The following is a 15,079-nucleotide window of genomic DNA, read 5'->3' as shown; positions in this document are numbered from 1 at the left end:
CAGATGACTAATATATGCGATACGGGGCTCTGTAATTTCGACCGCGATGTAACGTAGGTAGCTTGACATACTTCACGTTATAATCCCAGTCAGCCTAGTCACATATACAACATTACTAATCGCATCTACCATAACCTCAGCTACATCCCAAGAAGCAACCGCCTACCTCGGTAGGGACAGGCCAAAATTCGAATAAGAATGCGCAGTACAGAATTAGCATTTAATCTTCAGCGATATGGAACCTATGCAGTACACGCGAGTGATGGGCAGGACATGTAATGAGGAGGGAAGATAACCGGTGGTCATTAAGGGTTACGGACTGGATTCCAAGGGAAGAGAAGCGTAGCAGGGGGGGGCAGAATGTTAGGTGGGCCGATGAGATAAGTTTGCAGGGAGAACATGGCCACAATTAGTACATGACAGTGGTAGTTGGAGAAGTATTGTAGAGGCCTTTACCCTGCAGTGGGCGTAACCAGGCTGATGATGATGATGATAATGATGATGAAAAAGAAATTTCAAAATTAATTTTTATCCCTACGCAATCGAAAAATGGAACCGTCTGCCTGCTTGCGTTGTTCCATGTGCTAGTGTTAATACTTTTGAGCGTTGTTTGCGAACTCACCTTATTTAACCCTCTCCTGCTTCATCAGCACTGCTGCCTGCAGTATTTGTAAGTAAAATTAATATATAAATATTAGGTGAACAGTTAAAGGATAATAACATTACCTATAAAATTTTACTCAAATGTCAGCACTACATCAAAGCTTCGCTAGGTCGTCTCGTTTACGTCCCTAAGCTTTCCAGGAAACTGAATGAGTTAAATTTGAGGGCGAAATTGACGTGTTTGCGGCGCCATGGCAGAAGATGGATGATCGGCTTAGTGGGAGCATACAAAAAGGTCAAGTGCCATTGTGCTACTTATGCACGACGAACGAAAATTTAAAATTTGATTTACAGGCAGTGAAGAAAATAATAAACAGTGCTCAATGTGCGCTGGCGTGATAATAACAAAACCAGCGTACCGATGTGGGTCGTAAACGATTATGATAGGGGGACATTTCTAGCAAACTCTCAAAACATGAGGCATTGAGGCAAACCCTCAATGCCTCATGTTTCTTCAATTGTTCAAACAGGTTAAATTTAGGGTAGAAGGATATTCTCACAGAATAACGGCAGAATTGCACCACTGATAATATCACGGTGTTGTGACCTGACTCAGTAGTAAGAAAAATAGGGTGAGTTATGAACAGGAGAGAAGAATGCTGTAGCATCTCTGGTGATTTTAGCCGAGGGGAAGGTCTTCTTGCACAACTTTGCGGGCATAACTCGAATAGTGTCTGCGGCTGGAATAGTTCTCTCTTTTTACACGACAGGCTACACTAACACGTCCCTGCGTGTTTTCGCATACGATTTCCAATACTCCTCTGCGTGCGTCGCGGGATAAAGATATGAAAACATTTAGTACTTCTGAAGCTACATGGGAATGACGATAAGACACGTGCGCTGCATATTGAGGACATAAATTTTAGGTTTCGAGGTACCGGTTTGTATTAGGCAACAAAACGTGCAATAATCCGGACAGCCTTGATTAGCACCCAATATAAGCTACGCGAAAATCCCGGTTTGATATGATGCGAATGTACTCCGTCAAATAGCTTCAACTATAATCCTCTGTAGAAATACTACGTCTAAGGCTCCTCGCGATGTTGCTACGTTTGTGTCTTTTATTTGCGCACACTGGACGCTAATTCATTTTTCAGGTACGTTTCAAGCACACAAGAGTCGGGCAAATAAACCTTAAACCATAACCCATAACCCATCAACCCATAACCCATAAATAAACCCATACCATGAATCCCAACCAACTGGCCCAACTTGCCGTTCTGATGAAGAGGTTGCATTTGAAGAAAAAAAAAACAGCATGAAAGAGACCCAAGTGGGAAAAGGAGCTGGTGCTGACAAATTTCAACTGGAAGAAAGCGGAAGAGAAAATTCCAAAGCGCACAGCCACAGGGCTAGACGAGGTTCCCGTTAGGCTGATTAGTGAACTAGGAATAAAAAGTAATGAAGTTCTGGTAAAAGGAGTGGAAAAATTTTAAAAGATAGACGAATACCAGACAGTTGACGACAAAGTAGAAGGAATTTAATTTATGAAGGTAAGGTCGAGAAACAGAATTCACTCGTAGACCGTTGAACATTACATCTGTAATATACAGGCTAGCAATGCAGGAAATCAAATTAAAGCTTCAAGTATGGGCAGAGAATAATGGCAATTTGGGAGAGCTTCATAATGGCTTCAGAATAGGTAGGCGTTTGGATGATAACTTGTTTGTTCTTACTCAGTGTATTGAAATATCAAAAGTAGAAAACAGACCGTTTTATGTGGCCGTTTTAGACATTACAGGAGCCTATGACAACGTAGGGCGCAACATTTTGTGGGATATTCTGGAAGGGGAAGACTTAGGTGACGATTGTATACAGCTTTGGAGAGAGATTTACCTAGAAAATACCGTTTGCGTTGAATGGGAAGGGATGAGGAGCGAGGAGAAAGTTCATATCAACAAGGGACTGAGGCAGGGGTGCCCTTTATCTCCGCTGCTGTTTGTGATGTACATGGTGAGACTGGAGAGGGCGCTAGACGGAAGTAATATCGGGTTTAATCTCTCATACAAATAGGCGGGAACAGTAGTAGAGCAGCAGCTCCCAGGTTTATCTTATGCGGACGACATTGTGTTGCTAGCTAACAAGCAAAGTGATTTGCAACCTCTGGCTAATATGTGTGGACAGGAAGGCTACAATTTAGGTTTGAAATTTAGTGTTAGGAAATCAGGTGTTATGGTATTCAATGAAAACAGTGAACAGAGAGTTGAGATACAGGGCCAGGAAATACCTCGGGTAACAGAATATAAATACCTTGGTATATGGATAAACGAAGGCGATAGATATTTGGAAACACAGGGAAAAACAATAACAGTGAAGGGGAAGAGAAATTCAGCCATAATAAAGCACAGAGCGCTATGGGGATACAATAGGTATGAAGTCCTCCGAGGTATGTGGAAATGTGTAATGGTTCCAGGACTTACTTTTGGAAATGAGGTTGTTTGCTTGAAATCGGGGGTACAATCAGGACTCGACGGGAACCAAAGGTCAGTGGGTCGCTTCCCATTGGGCGCTGATGGGAAGACTACAAATGAAGCTGTGCAGGGTGATATGGGCTGGACTGGTTTTTAAGTGAGGGAAGCGCGCAGTAAAATTGAGTATGAGGAACGGCTGAGCAATATGAAAGAAAGTAAATGGGCTGGGAGAGTGTTCAGGTATCTGTACAGGGAAAACATTGATTCGCAGTGGGGAAAAAGAACTAGGAAGCTTACCAGCAAGTATGCGGCCTGTAGGGTGGGCAACACAGCAACAAAGAAGGTCAAGCGGACACTCAGAGAGGATGAAATTATCTCATGGGTGGCGGCAATGGAAAAGAAACCTGCTATAAGTAACTACTTAAGAGGAAAAGACGAAATCAGGAAAGAAACCATTTATGATAACCCAAAGAGAAGCTCATTACTTTTCGAAGCGAGATCGGGATGCCTTAGAACACGTACCTATAAAGGGAGATATAAGAAGGAAGAAGAAGCATGTGCTTGCTGCGGTAAAGCTAGGGAAACTATGGAGCATGTTTTATTAGGAAGTGAAGACGTCTACCCAGCGGTCGATTTAATCACCACTGGCCTCCTTGAAGCCCTTGGGTTCAGCGCGAACAGTGGGAAAGTAAACATATCCGCAATAGGTATTAGTAAGAGGCGATTGGAAGATTCGTGAAAGAAAAGTAGGGAAACGACAAAAAAACAGAGACGTACAAAAGCAAAGTTCGCAATAGACGATAAGAAAATTTGGTTGTGGCAGTTCATAGGGCTTTTTTTTTCCTCTTTTTTGTCTTTTTTAACCTAGGTAGGACATTAGGCAGTATAATAGCAAGGGCTTGGTGGCACAGCCCACCGCCCCGTTCCAAAGGGGAGGGTCATAACATTACCTAATTCCTGGTCATTCTCGGAGAACCGAGACTTTTGTTTGCAAGCACGCCTCTGGACTTAGTTTCGGTGCTCGTCTGCTACAAGAGGATGAAGAGCGACGAATACCTGAGCAGGCCACTTAGTGGCGCAGAGCTAATTTATTGCTCAACGGAACTCGAAGCTGTGGCAGTCAAATGGGCCTTCAGAAGAGTTGCAACCGTACCTGATAGAACGAAAACTTCAAGGTATTAGCTACCACCATGCACTTCCTTGAGTTTTACGATACAAAGAACGAAACCAATGCCTCCTTCTCTAGTTTCTTATCTTACAAGAGTTTGACTGTGACATCATCTATAAATAGGGAGTCCTACACAGCACACCCAGTTGTCTATAAAGGACACCTCTCGTTACTGAGGAGAAAAGTCAAATCCTTGCAGTATCCTATTCATCACTGCGACACTGTGGTGACACGGATGAGGAACAGCACCAGGACATATTCTGCGCCAAACCGCTGGACCTACAAAATGGAGCATCCGGTACAAAGAAATAACAGATACGTGCCCAAAAGAAATTCATGACGCACAATGAAGTTCTCTACAAAAGACATCAAGGCCCGGTCAGTTAACAATCGCTTTCTCCTGTGCCTCTTCATCCGACAACCGGAGGCACTTCGCGAAATGCATGAAGGAAGTTACGGTGGCCACATTGGCATGAGACGAACTTTCAAGCACTAAGATCGGAACACCCTTGCCCAGAACTCTATAAGGACGTGGAAAGGTATTTGAATCAGTGTAACGTTATTCAGAGGAAAAAGTTTACCTCAGAACCTTAGGGCTCACTCCAAGCAATACAAGCCCGCAGCCCCTTCGATACATTTGGGATGAACATGCCCTTGAAGACTTCGGGAAGACACAAATATATAATCGTAGCCATTGACTACCTAACCAAATTCGTTGAAGCAAAACCGCTGTAGAATAGGGAGGCTACAACAGTTCACAAGTTCATGGAGAGATGGATCATTGTGAAGCAAGGATGCGCAGCCACGATAACAACGGATCACGGTACTGCAATCGAGATCGCGGTACTCACCACAGCATCATGTATTTGTATCGGGGAGGCGAGAGCCCGTCAAGCTGGAAATCTAGCTTTTTGTCTCTGCCTCCCACATCCTTGGGATGGAAAATAAAGGCATTATTATTATTATTATTATTATTATTATTATTATTATTATTATTATTATTATTATTATTATTATTATTATTGTTGTTATTATTATTATGCTGCGGCAAACGGCTTAGGAGAAAGGGCTAATAAGACACTCAAGCGAATGATTGTCATGACTATCGCTGTGGGAGAAAAGTGGGCCAATGTAGCCCAATATGTAGTATTTTGTGCCAACACCGAGTACCAAGACACGGTTAGTCAAACTAAACACTATTTGGCTTTGTGTATGGCAGAGACCCAGTGATTAATGCGGCCGTGCCCGCATTACGGCCAGTGAACACAACCACTCTTCCGGGTTACATGTCGAAACTAGCTAAGGCGGTACGCCCCGAACACTACCGGGCGCCGGGATCGGGAGCGCCTGTGCCCATGATCTTTTGCCCCATTCCAGCGGCGGGTTTCGAACTGCCCACCTAACGCAGCCGTGGCGGACGCCCTGCACACTAGGCCACGACTGCGGTATGCAGAGACCCAGTGCTACTAGTACACACGGTTTATAGCGGCCAAGAACTTGAACTGAAAAAATTATCATGTTACTGCGCGGTAGTGCACGGACGACTCCAAAAAGCCAGAAAGTTCGCAGCCAGGTACACTAAGCTAAAACAGGGAAAGCAGCAGTTGTACTAGGACTAAAGTCACTTGGACGCGGTGTTTGAAAGAAGACAAATGGCACGCCTCAAGACTACTCTGTCTCGTATTAAATCAACGCGACGCTTCACTCAACCTCACAAGATAGCGAATAAACTATCTCGCGAACTATGAGATTGAACTTGTAGATGACATGGGAAGTGACATTGGGAATCTAAAGAAATTGAAACCATACCTAAGCCCCATTGCCAAACTGGAGCAACTGCAATCTGCGGACTAGTCAACAATACATAGCTTTGGTGTATATGCAATAAGTTTCAGTGTTTACATTGATTTGTGCGCCTGTGAAAGTGGGTCAACGAATCTTGCCTTCTGTAAATAGGATTACATCTCTAAGTGAGCTCAACGAGCTTGGACAACATAATTTTAGGACGCTAAAAAGACACGCACTAGGGGTAATGCCTTTTCTGATGTATAATCCTAGGTACCTTGCTTGGCGGTTCACAGCCACCACGTTGCGCGTCAGTGTGTTAATGTGGTGAAGAATGACAGGATCAGATTGAGGAAACAGGTGAAAGGAGCCCGCTGTACTTGAAATATATCTCTATAAAACTTGTCCTTGGGACAAGCTGGCGCGATTTGGAAAACTTGATTTTGCAGCGCTACAGCAGGTGTATTCCGTTGAGCCATTGTGTTAAGGGTCTGTATAATTTTCTAGTCGATAGGCAGTTGCGACCTTTAAAAACCCAGGCTTTTCGCGAGCGAGGGAAGGCGAGGCTCTGCGCAAGAACGGCAAATAGGCGTAGCCGCTGCTACAGAATACGGTCAAGTAAAGCTCTTGGTTGTTGGTTCATGCTTGAATGAGTAAAGGCAAGGCGCAAGAGACCAGGACTGAAGAAGGACACAAACGGCAGATCGACACAATCGTTTGTGTCCTTCAGTCCTGGTCTTTTGCGCCTTGCCTTTACACCATACCGCGTGTGTCGTATGCCGCCCCAGACAACCGACGGCCACAACGGCACGTCGCAGAATTCTATTGCAAATAGTGTTTAAACTAGTTACTTAAAGCAATTCTGATGAAATATGTGAATAATTATCACTGAGTTATGATCTCGTGTATTTTATTTTCACTTTTCATATTATTTGTCGCGCCATATGTTATGTCGCTGCAAATGAAAATATTTATTTTGTTAAGTGGACCCGCAAATAGCCGCTATGGCTATAGGGTCCAACAATATTTTATGTACGTGTAGTAAATGTTTCAGCGAAAATAAAGAAGAGAATGAATGAATATGCTCCCTTGTGTTACTAGGTGAGTAGTCTCACGCTATTCCCGCATGACCTCCACTGTAATGTCGAGCGCGATGCTATTTTTTTCCGGGCTTTTAGTCACACAGCCATGGCGAATTTCGATCACTCATCACTGCAATCGTTCGTCTTTCCCTCTTCTTTTAAATACCAATGACCTCCCGTTGAGTGTCCTACAAATGGCAGATTGCGTGGTATACCGACCAATAAACCGTGCAAATAAGGTGCAGCAACTGGTTAGTTGATATGTAGACCTTATTAGCTTTTTATTGCCTGTCCTTCCTCGTACCCTGAGCGACCGCCCTGTAACCCTTAATTAATAACAAACTTATCATTAGTACTCTCTAGCGTGAAATTATTGGACTCCAAAGCAATTGTAAGTTTAAAACATGAATAAGCGTGTGCTATGCCTGATCCGCACCAGCCTATCCTCTCAAATGTCCTTGAACGCATTCATGCCCCATATATCTTCTACGAATTTCGCACTGAAAGTTGAGCGCCCTATACCCGTCTCCAGATGCATATGAGATCCTCTTTCTTTAAGCCAGAACTTTTTTTTTTCAAATCCCTGTGGGCGTGTGATATCACGCGAATCCACTGCATCTTCAGTCTGCGAATGCAGTAATCTTCCGCGTGCTCAGACAACTGCTTTGCTACATTCTCTTTCCGGCATTCAGCCAGAGACTCATGTTGTCGCGATAGAACGTGGAGGCCAGCTAGGGGTTCGGACGGCAGCGGCCATGAAGACGGCTGCCTCAGGCATCGACACCTCGATCCATCAATGTGCTTCCCAATGCTTTGTGCATCATCGCCATTGGTGTCCAAGCGGCGCAGTGTCGGGAGCACTGCGACACGCCTCCGTTAAGCACCTAATCGAGAAATCGGCAACTACAACAAAAACAGTGCGGCAGCTGGCATTTACGTTACCCCGCTACAATAGCTTGTCGTTGCAGTTCCTGCGCTTGCACTCCCGATGCATACGCACAGTTCCAAAAAAAAAAGTTGCTGTCCAGCTTAAATAGTTGTTTACATCACTAATTACACTTTGTATTGTGAGATCGCCCCCGAAGTAGGAGCTGCCAAGTAGCACCACTGGTTCCGGAAAACTGCGCGGCCGGGAAATGATTCAACATAGCTATTCGTGATGTAATAGTTCTGTGGAAACCCGCAAGGCGGAGAGAAGTAATTAATAAAAGAAAAATGAGACATCCACCCAATCGTAACAAGTTGCTACAAAGGAAACCCATACGGATTCCTCGAAAGTAAACCATCGCAGTTGAAGGAGAATTCCTTCTCGTCTGTGACTCGAAGCCGGGACCACCGCCTTGCCGGGGCAGCCGCTATACCATCTGAGCTAACCAGACGGCTAGCAGATGGTAGGGCGAAGTCGCACCTATGAACAACTGGAAGCAAAGGCAAGAGTGACGTAATATTTCTGCAGAAACCTGCAAGGTGGAGAGAAGTAATTCACAATTACTTCTCTCTACTTTGCAGGTTTCCGCAGAACTATTAGTCAATTACTTCACTCCACCTTGCGGGTTCCCGCAGAACTATAACGTGAAACTCTTGCTTTGCTTCGAGTTATTGATAGCTAGGTTCGACTTCACCCTGCCATCTCTTAGCCGCCTGATTATCTTAGATGGTAGAGCGGCTGCCCCGGAAAGGCGGTGGCCCCGGGTTCGAGTTCCGGGCCAGGACGAATTTTTCTTCTCCTGCGAGGCTCCTCTTTCAAGGAATTCGTATTGGTTTCCTCTGTAGCAATTACTACGACTGCGTGATTGCGTGCATATCTCATTTTTTCTTTATTAGCAATTTCTGAAACAAATCATGATCAAACTGTCGAATTCTACGCGGCTATTTCCAAGTTTCGGTGCCTAAAGAAGCCTTATTCTCAAAAAGACGATGGTTTGAGCTAGTTGATTTACCTAGTTGGCTAGTTCAACATCAACATCAGCATCAGCCTGGTTACGCTCACTGCAGGGCAAAGACCTCTCCCATACTTCTCCAACTACCCCGGTTATGTAGTAATCGTGGCCATGTTGGCCCTGTTGGCCAACATGGCCACAATTCCGAACTAACAAGCCATGTTGGCTAGTTAGTTCGTCTCCAGAGACGTCTATTCAGATGAACACCTTTGATATACCGCACCTTCACAGTTTCCACAAGATAACCGCACTGCGCACGACCGAATCTGTACACTCCATGGATCCGTGCACAGAAGCTTCTTCCCACGCATAGAATAACCGAGTAGTGCAGTGACGCATCTCTCTGTGTGCGTACTGCTGCCTCTTACAAGATGTTCGCAGTGCATAAATAGAGGAAAAAAAACCATCCAGTGACAGACGCACCTGGTGTGTGCTCTATTTGTGGGGTAAAAGGCCGCCTATATGGAGTACAGTTACCAACGCAAGCAAACTCTACTTAGAAGACTTTATATAGCTTTCACGCCTGTAATTTCAACCAGGCATTCATAAGTTATGCTAACATTTACCGCGTCGTTTCAACTAGATTTGGCGATGTTCGTTGCACGATGGTTACGCTTCGCAGCGGTTTCCTGGTCGCGCGAACTCCACGTTGCACAAGTGTCAGCAAGCCAGTATTAGCCTTAATGTATTTATTAGTTCTTCATGAACACAATTTTATGCCCACTGAAAGTAGGTGTCAACATATTGTATAGCATTCCTACACAAGCGGCATTTTCGCCATCACGGTAGGCGACTTTTCTTCGTGCAACATTCATCTGCATCAATGGGTGCAAAAACACGACTGCAATGAACTAAAAGTGCGCAGCACAAATTTAATTCGTTCAAAATGAATGGCGGTCACATAGATCAGACACCCCGAGGATTTGCTGCGACACAGTTACTTGCGCTAACAAGACTAACGGGGAAAAAAGTGGGACAGGACAGAGCGCAACTTTGCTGACAACTGTCGTAGATAAAGACGCAAATGCTCCTTGTGTTTTACTAACACGCAAGTGCTGAGACAGTTCGCCAGGCAGTTAGATAGGGAAATAGTTGAGGCGTATTACATTTCAAAAGCTTCTGATGAATGTGTAAGCGCTGCATCACTGGCACTAACTGATAAAGAGGTGTTGCACCTTGAGAAGTACCTGATCAATGCTTTGTAATGGCTGGGTGTGGGCGCCTATCGGCGTCGTTGCACGTTTGGTTTTTCTCCTACGAGGCACATTCGTTTATGCGTCTGTCTGCGCATTTATTTGGGCATACGGTGATTTCTTGCATTTTTTTCTGAATAAAGTTGTCAGTTGAAGTACTAGCGCTGTGACTTATCCCACCTTTTTTTTTCGTTAGTCTTGTTAGCGTTAGTAACTGTCCCAGCAAACGCATCAACACCAACTAGCCCTAGTTTCTGCGTTAATCACCATGAGGACTTTCTAGCATGAGGATGCAAGGCGCTATACATATTTGCACATCTAAGGCGTCCATAGAGAGGGGGACGAGGGGGGGGGGGGACAGACTACTTAAAAATTAAATTGTGGAGTTTTGCGCGCCAAAAGCACGATCTGATTATGAGGCACGCCGTGTAGTGGGGGATTCGGGATTAATTTTGACCACCTGAGGTTCTTTAACACACACCTAAATCTATATACAAGGGTGATTTTTTGCATTTCGCACTTCTCGAAATGCGGCCGCCGTGGCCGGGATTTGATCCTGCGACCTCGTGCTTCGCAGCCCAACACCAAAGCCAGGAAGCAACCAGGCCGGGTGGGTCAGACTAGCGAAACTTACGTTCTTTGCAATGAGTAGTGCTTTATGGACATTAGCCTCTTGTAAACTAGAACAGTAACCGACACGACAAAGAAGCCTTGCATGGGGCCAAATAGGCCAGAAGTTAATTATTTCAAGTTGCACAGCACTTTCGCTTTATATGAAAAACAGAAAAGTATTCGTTCTTGATTAAAAAAAATATGCATAATATCAGACATGTGAAAGGAATAAAGTACGGCACATAATATAACGCGTCGGCAATTACATCTGGCACTAATTCAACACTTGAGTTCACATCAGAGACCACCATTTTAGCATGTAAGCGCTACGTATTAATAAGAAACGCAATGGGAAAATCGATGGAGTTGATTGCATTCAGAATGAAGCCAGCAAACGTTCTACAGCTCGGGCACGCTGATTGCTTGTGAGCATGCGCCATGATCGTAACCCTTGCTCACAGCCATAGGCCTTTTTAAAGTCCTTGGCTATATATACAATGTCGTCGTTGTAATCCGTACAGTCAACGTGCTGCTGACTTTGAGCGTCGTGTGGCCCTGATCCGACTCATCTTTTATTAGGCGACGATGGGCAACGAGAGGACATCAAGGCTCGCTCACGCACTGACAGGCGGCGACAACCTTCAACGTCAGAGAATTGCTTGGTTGCCTCGAGCGAATCAGTGTCAGTCACAGCCATTAGTATCGCCTACGTAACAGAATCGCACATTTTAGGCGCCTCGTTAGAGTGACAATGAAGTCGAATTTGCTCGTTTTCAAGGATTTAAATGTGACACCGGAGAGGCGGTGCGAACGACCTGAGAAACCAGCCAATGACAAACAATTCTTACAAGCATGGCGTGTTCGACCCTGGGGACGTCGTGTCCATTACTACCAAGCACAGTCATTGTGAACAATTGGGCGATATATGGCATACACATGATCCAGGTCATCTTAATGCGGGCCATTCAGTAACAAACGTGCTCCACTGAACTTACCTGTCTTGTGTTTAAATTTTGCACACGTTCTCCAATACAAAAAACTAAGGACTCTTCAGCAGCCTACCAATACGCAAGGTGGAGGCAGAATTGGTCATCGACGCGAGAGTAGCAAGACAGCTACACAGTTTTCCTTCGTAGTTTCGTGTTCGAGTCCTTATCTGCAGTTGCACTGCATCACCATGTTTGTGTAACATTCGCATGCTCAGTCCATGGTATAACATGTCTATGCCGGTGCACAACATTAAAATATTTCTTTCCAAATTAATCAATGCTTGCACCCTATTTCATCAGCTTAAAACCTACGACGACGGTTGAAAGGTGTTTCACTCGCGTCCGCTAGCGCACATATTTGAAAATAGAAAAAATAGTAAACCTTCAGATAAATAAATATTCATGGAAAAGACTAAAATTTGCGATTGTGGATGCGTGTTCTCAAAGAAACATCATTTTAAGGTGTATCGTTACGGTGTTCAGATTCCCGCACGCAGGGAAACTGCCAGAAAAACATAAAACAAACGCGGACTCGGAACAATGTTTCGTGCCAATTTCACTGTGTGGCTGCCATCTCAGCAACACCACCTCATAATCATGCCATCCCGACTAGCTTTCGTCGAAGCAATTGAACTGGAAACAGTCTATAAAACATGACCAGATCAGCAGCAATCGCAAAGAAATCCATGGCCCAGCCAACACGTCACCATAGCAAGTGTCCGACCCCTGTTGTGTGTCTCCTATTGAAAAACTAATATTCCTAGACTGAGAGAATACTGGTAAACACTGCGCCTCATAATTCCGAGCATTTGAGTTATGGAAGAGCAGTCCTGACAAGGCTCGAATTAAGTCAGAATTCGACGTGAGGCTCGGCGCAACGGCTGTAGTTCATCAACAAAAGTCCCCAAATTCAGCGAATGTGCCCATCGGTGATTAGCAGGTCAGCGGAGGATACAGACCCAGCACAGCGAACACATATATCAGTGATACTCGAGTACGTGCCTACAAATATAGGAAAACACAAAAACGTTGCTACACTTTGGCATCAGCGTACTTTCTACGAACCTATAATTAAAAATTTGCATTAGGGGCTCGTTAAAGATTGCCTGGTGGTCCAAATTAATCTGGAGTCCCCCACTACAACGTTCCTCAAAAAGAAATCCTGGTTTTGACACGTGAAACACCACAATGTAGTTCAATAATGAAAACTTTCCTTCCGAACATCTTAGACAAAACGGCACAGCATTTGTTTCTTACAACGTTGCCTTTTCGTTGGGGGACCGTCACTTTCACATTTAAATAAAGCACCGCGGCTTATAACGTGGAGGTTACGAACTACACTGTCATGGTCTTTTTGCTTATTGTACCACTTTACAACTTCATGTCCCACATTATAACGCAATATTTTAAACAGGAGCGCATCGAATACCCTTTGGCAGCGGCAGAAAAAGAAATGTGTCAATGGCGACTTGAGTATGTGAATATTATTGGTGTTTAGGAAATGGACTCGTCTAGAGATGAAGTCCCAGCACAATTATTCTGTCTGCGCAACAACGTTCAAGGAACAGTCATCATCACGGCACAGGTGGAATGTCAAGGCGGCATTCATGCTCAACTGGGCGCCGCAGTGGAGCATGGCTTGCCGCCGGGTCCGAACAGTTTATTGATCCTAACCCGCAGGCGAAGCGCAAGCTCTCAGCGCGGAAAGGTTGCACTCCGCCTAGTCCCGGAGGCACTTACTCTCGGCCACGTCCAGCGTGGACCGGTAGGTGCAGTCGAAGGGCCGGCTACGGCTACGCGTCATGAAGCAGCAAGAAGCTCCCTTACATGAGCAGAAGATGGCCTGCAGTGTCTCCTTGAAGGCCTGGCGGAACTCTCTGTTGAAGTACGCGTAGATGACCGGGTTGAGCGACGAGTTGAGGTATCCGATCCAGAAGAGCAGGTCCACCACCAGGTCCGGGCAGGGGCAGGCGTCGCCGCACATGGTCACCGACACGTACCACAGGAAGAAGGGCAGCCAGCAGAGGATGAACGCGCCCATGATGATGCCCAGCGTCTTGGCGGCCTTGTGCTCGCGCTTCATCTTGTTGATGGTACGCTTGGTGGGCGTCGACTGGCCGCTCTCCGGGTCGTCGCCGTGCGAGTTGCGGTGCGGAGGGGCGTGCACGTTGGGCAGGTCGGTCGAGTTTCGGCACAGCATGCCGGCGGGCCCCATCTGCGACTTGCAGAGCATCTTCTCCTGGCGCGTCGCCTCCACGTAGATGCGCCAGTAGGTGAATAACATGATGCAGCAAGGAATCCAGAAGGATACGCTACTCGACACGATCGCGTACGGCTTGTTCACCACGAATATGCACTCGTCCGGGTGGTCCAGTTTGTAGACCAGATGCTCCTCTGTTGTGTACCAGCCCATGAAGATGGGGATGAACGAAATGAGGCCCGAGCTAATCCAGGCGCAAGCGAGCATGATGGCCACCGTGCGGCCTGTGATTTTGGTCGGGTACTCCAGTGGCTTGATGATCGCATAGTAGCGATCCACGCTGATGCAGCACAGGTGCATAATAGAAGCCGTGCTGAACAGCACGTCACACGAGTTCCAGAAGTCGCACACTGTCTGGTTGAAGAGCCAGCGGCCCGAGATGGTGACGGACGCGTTGAAGGTCATCGCGAACAGCGCCACCAGCGTATCCGCCAGCGCCAGCGACACGATGAAGTAGTTCGTAGTGATGCGCAGCTTGTGGTGCCGGATCACCGAGGTTACCACGAGAAGGTTTCCAAACACAGCCGACGAAATTATGGTGACCAACGCGAGCGTCTTGAGCACCAGTTTGAGCACACTCTCCCAGGACTCGTCGTCGCCGGCTTCCTCGTCCGTCAGATTTCCCAGGCTCGCGTTGGGCGCCGCCGCCACGGTCATGCTGCCGCCCTGCCTCCCCGAGCCTCTGGCAGCGTCGGCGGCCGCCGTCGCCGCGAAAGCCTCAGGCGGCGCCATCTCGCGCCACCCGCACCAAGCCCCCCATCGATCCTCCTCGACCGCGCGCCGTAATAGGACGCCCCCGCCGCCGCTGCAGCGGCCTCATTAGTGCGCTAAAAGCGCGTCTCGGCCGCGTCGGGGCGGCGCTCGAAGAACGCCAGTGCCATTTCTGCAGCTATCCGTTTTGCAGCGCGTGCGACCATTGTCATTCAACAAAAGGAAAGCACTTGAATAAAGCCGCAGTATACAGATTCCACAACTG

At 46.3% G+C, this 15,079-nt stretch overlaps 1 protein-coding gene across 1 annotated transcript in view; it reads right to left on the bottom strand.

The window, feature by feature from the left end:
• LOC142566336 (octopamine receptor beta-2R-like) overlaps positions 1–14,793 on the bottom strand; it is a 537,631-nt gene extending 522,838 nt beyond the window's left edge. Inside the window, exon 1 of the mRNA XM_075677257.1 lies at positions 13,671–14,793. Coding sequence (XP_075533372.1) covers positions 13,671–14,760 — 1,090 coding nt within the window. The 5' untranslated portion in view covers positions 14,761–14,793. The remainder of the gene's footprint in view (positions 1–13,670) is intronic.
• Between the last annotated feature and the right edge of the window lie 286 nt (positions 14,794–15,079).

The sequence above is a fragment of the Dermacentor variabilis genome, unplaced genomic scaffold, assembly GCF_050947875.1.
Source record: "Dermacentor variabilis isolate Ectoservices unplaced genomic scaffold, ASM5094787v1 scaffold_12, whole genome shotgun sequence".
In the NCBI taxonomy this organism is placed as follows: domain Eukaryota; kingdom Metazoa; phylum Arthropoda; class Arachnida; order Ixodida; family Ixodidae; genus Dermacentor; species Dermacentor variabilis.
Note: the sequence above shows the minus strand (reverse complement) of the source record. Positions and strands in the feature narration are given on the sequence as shown.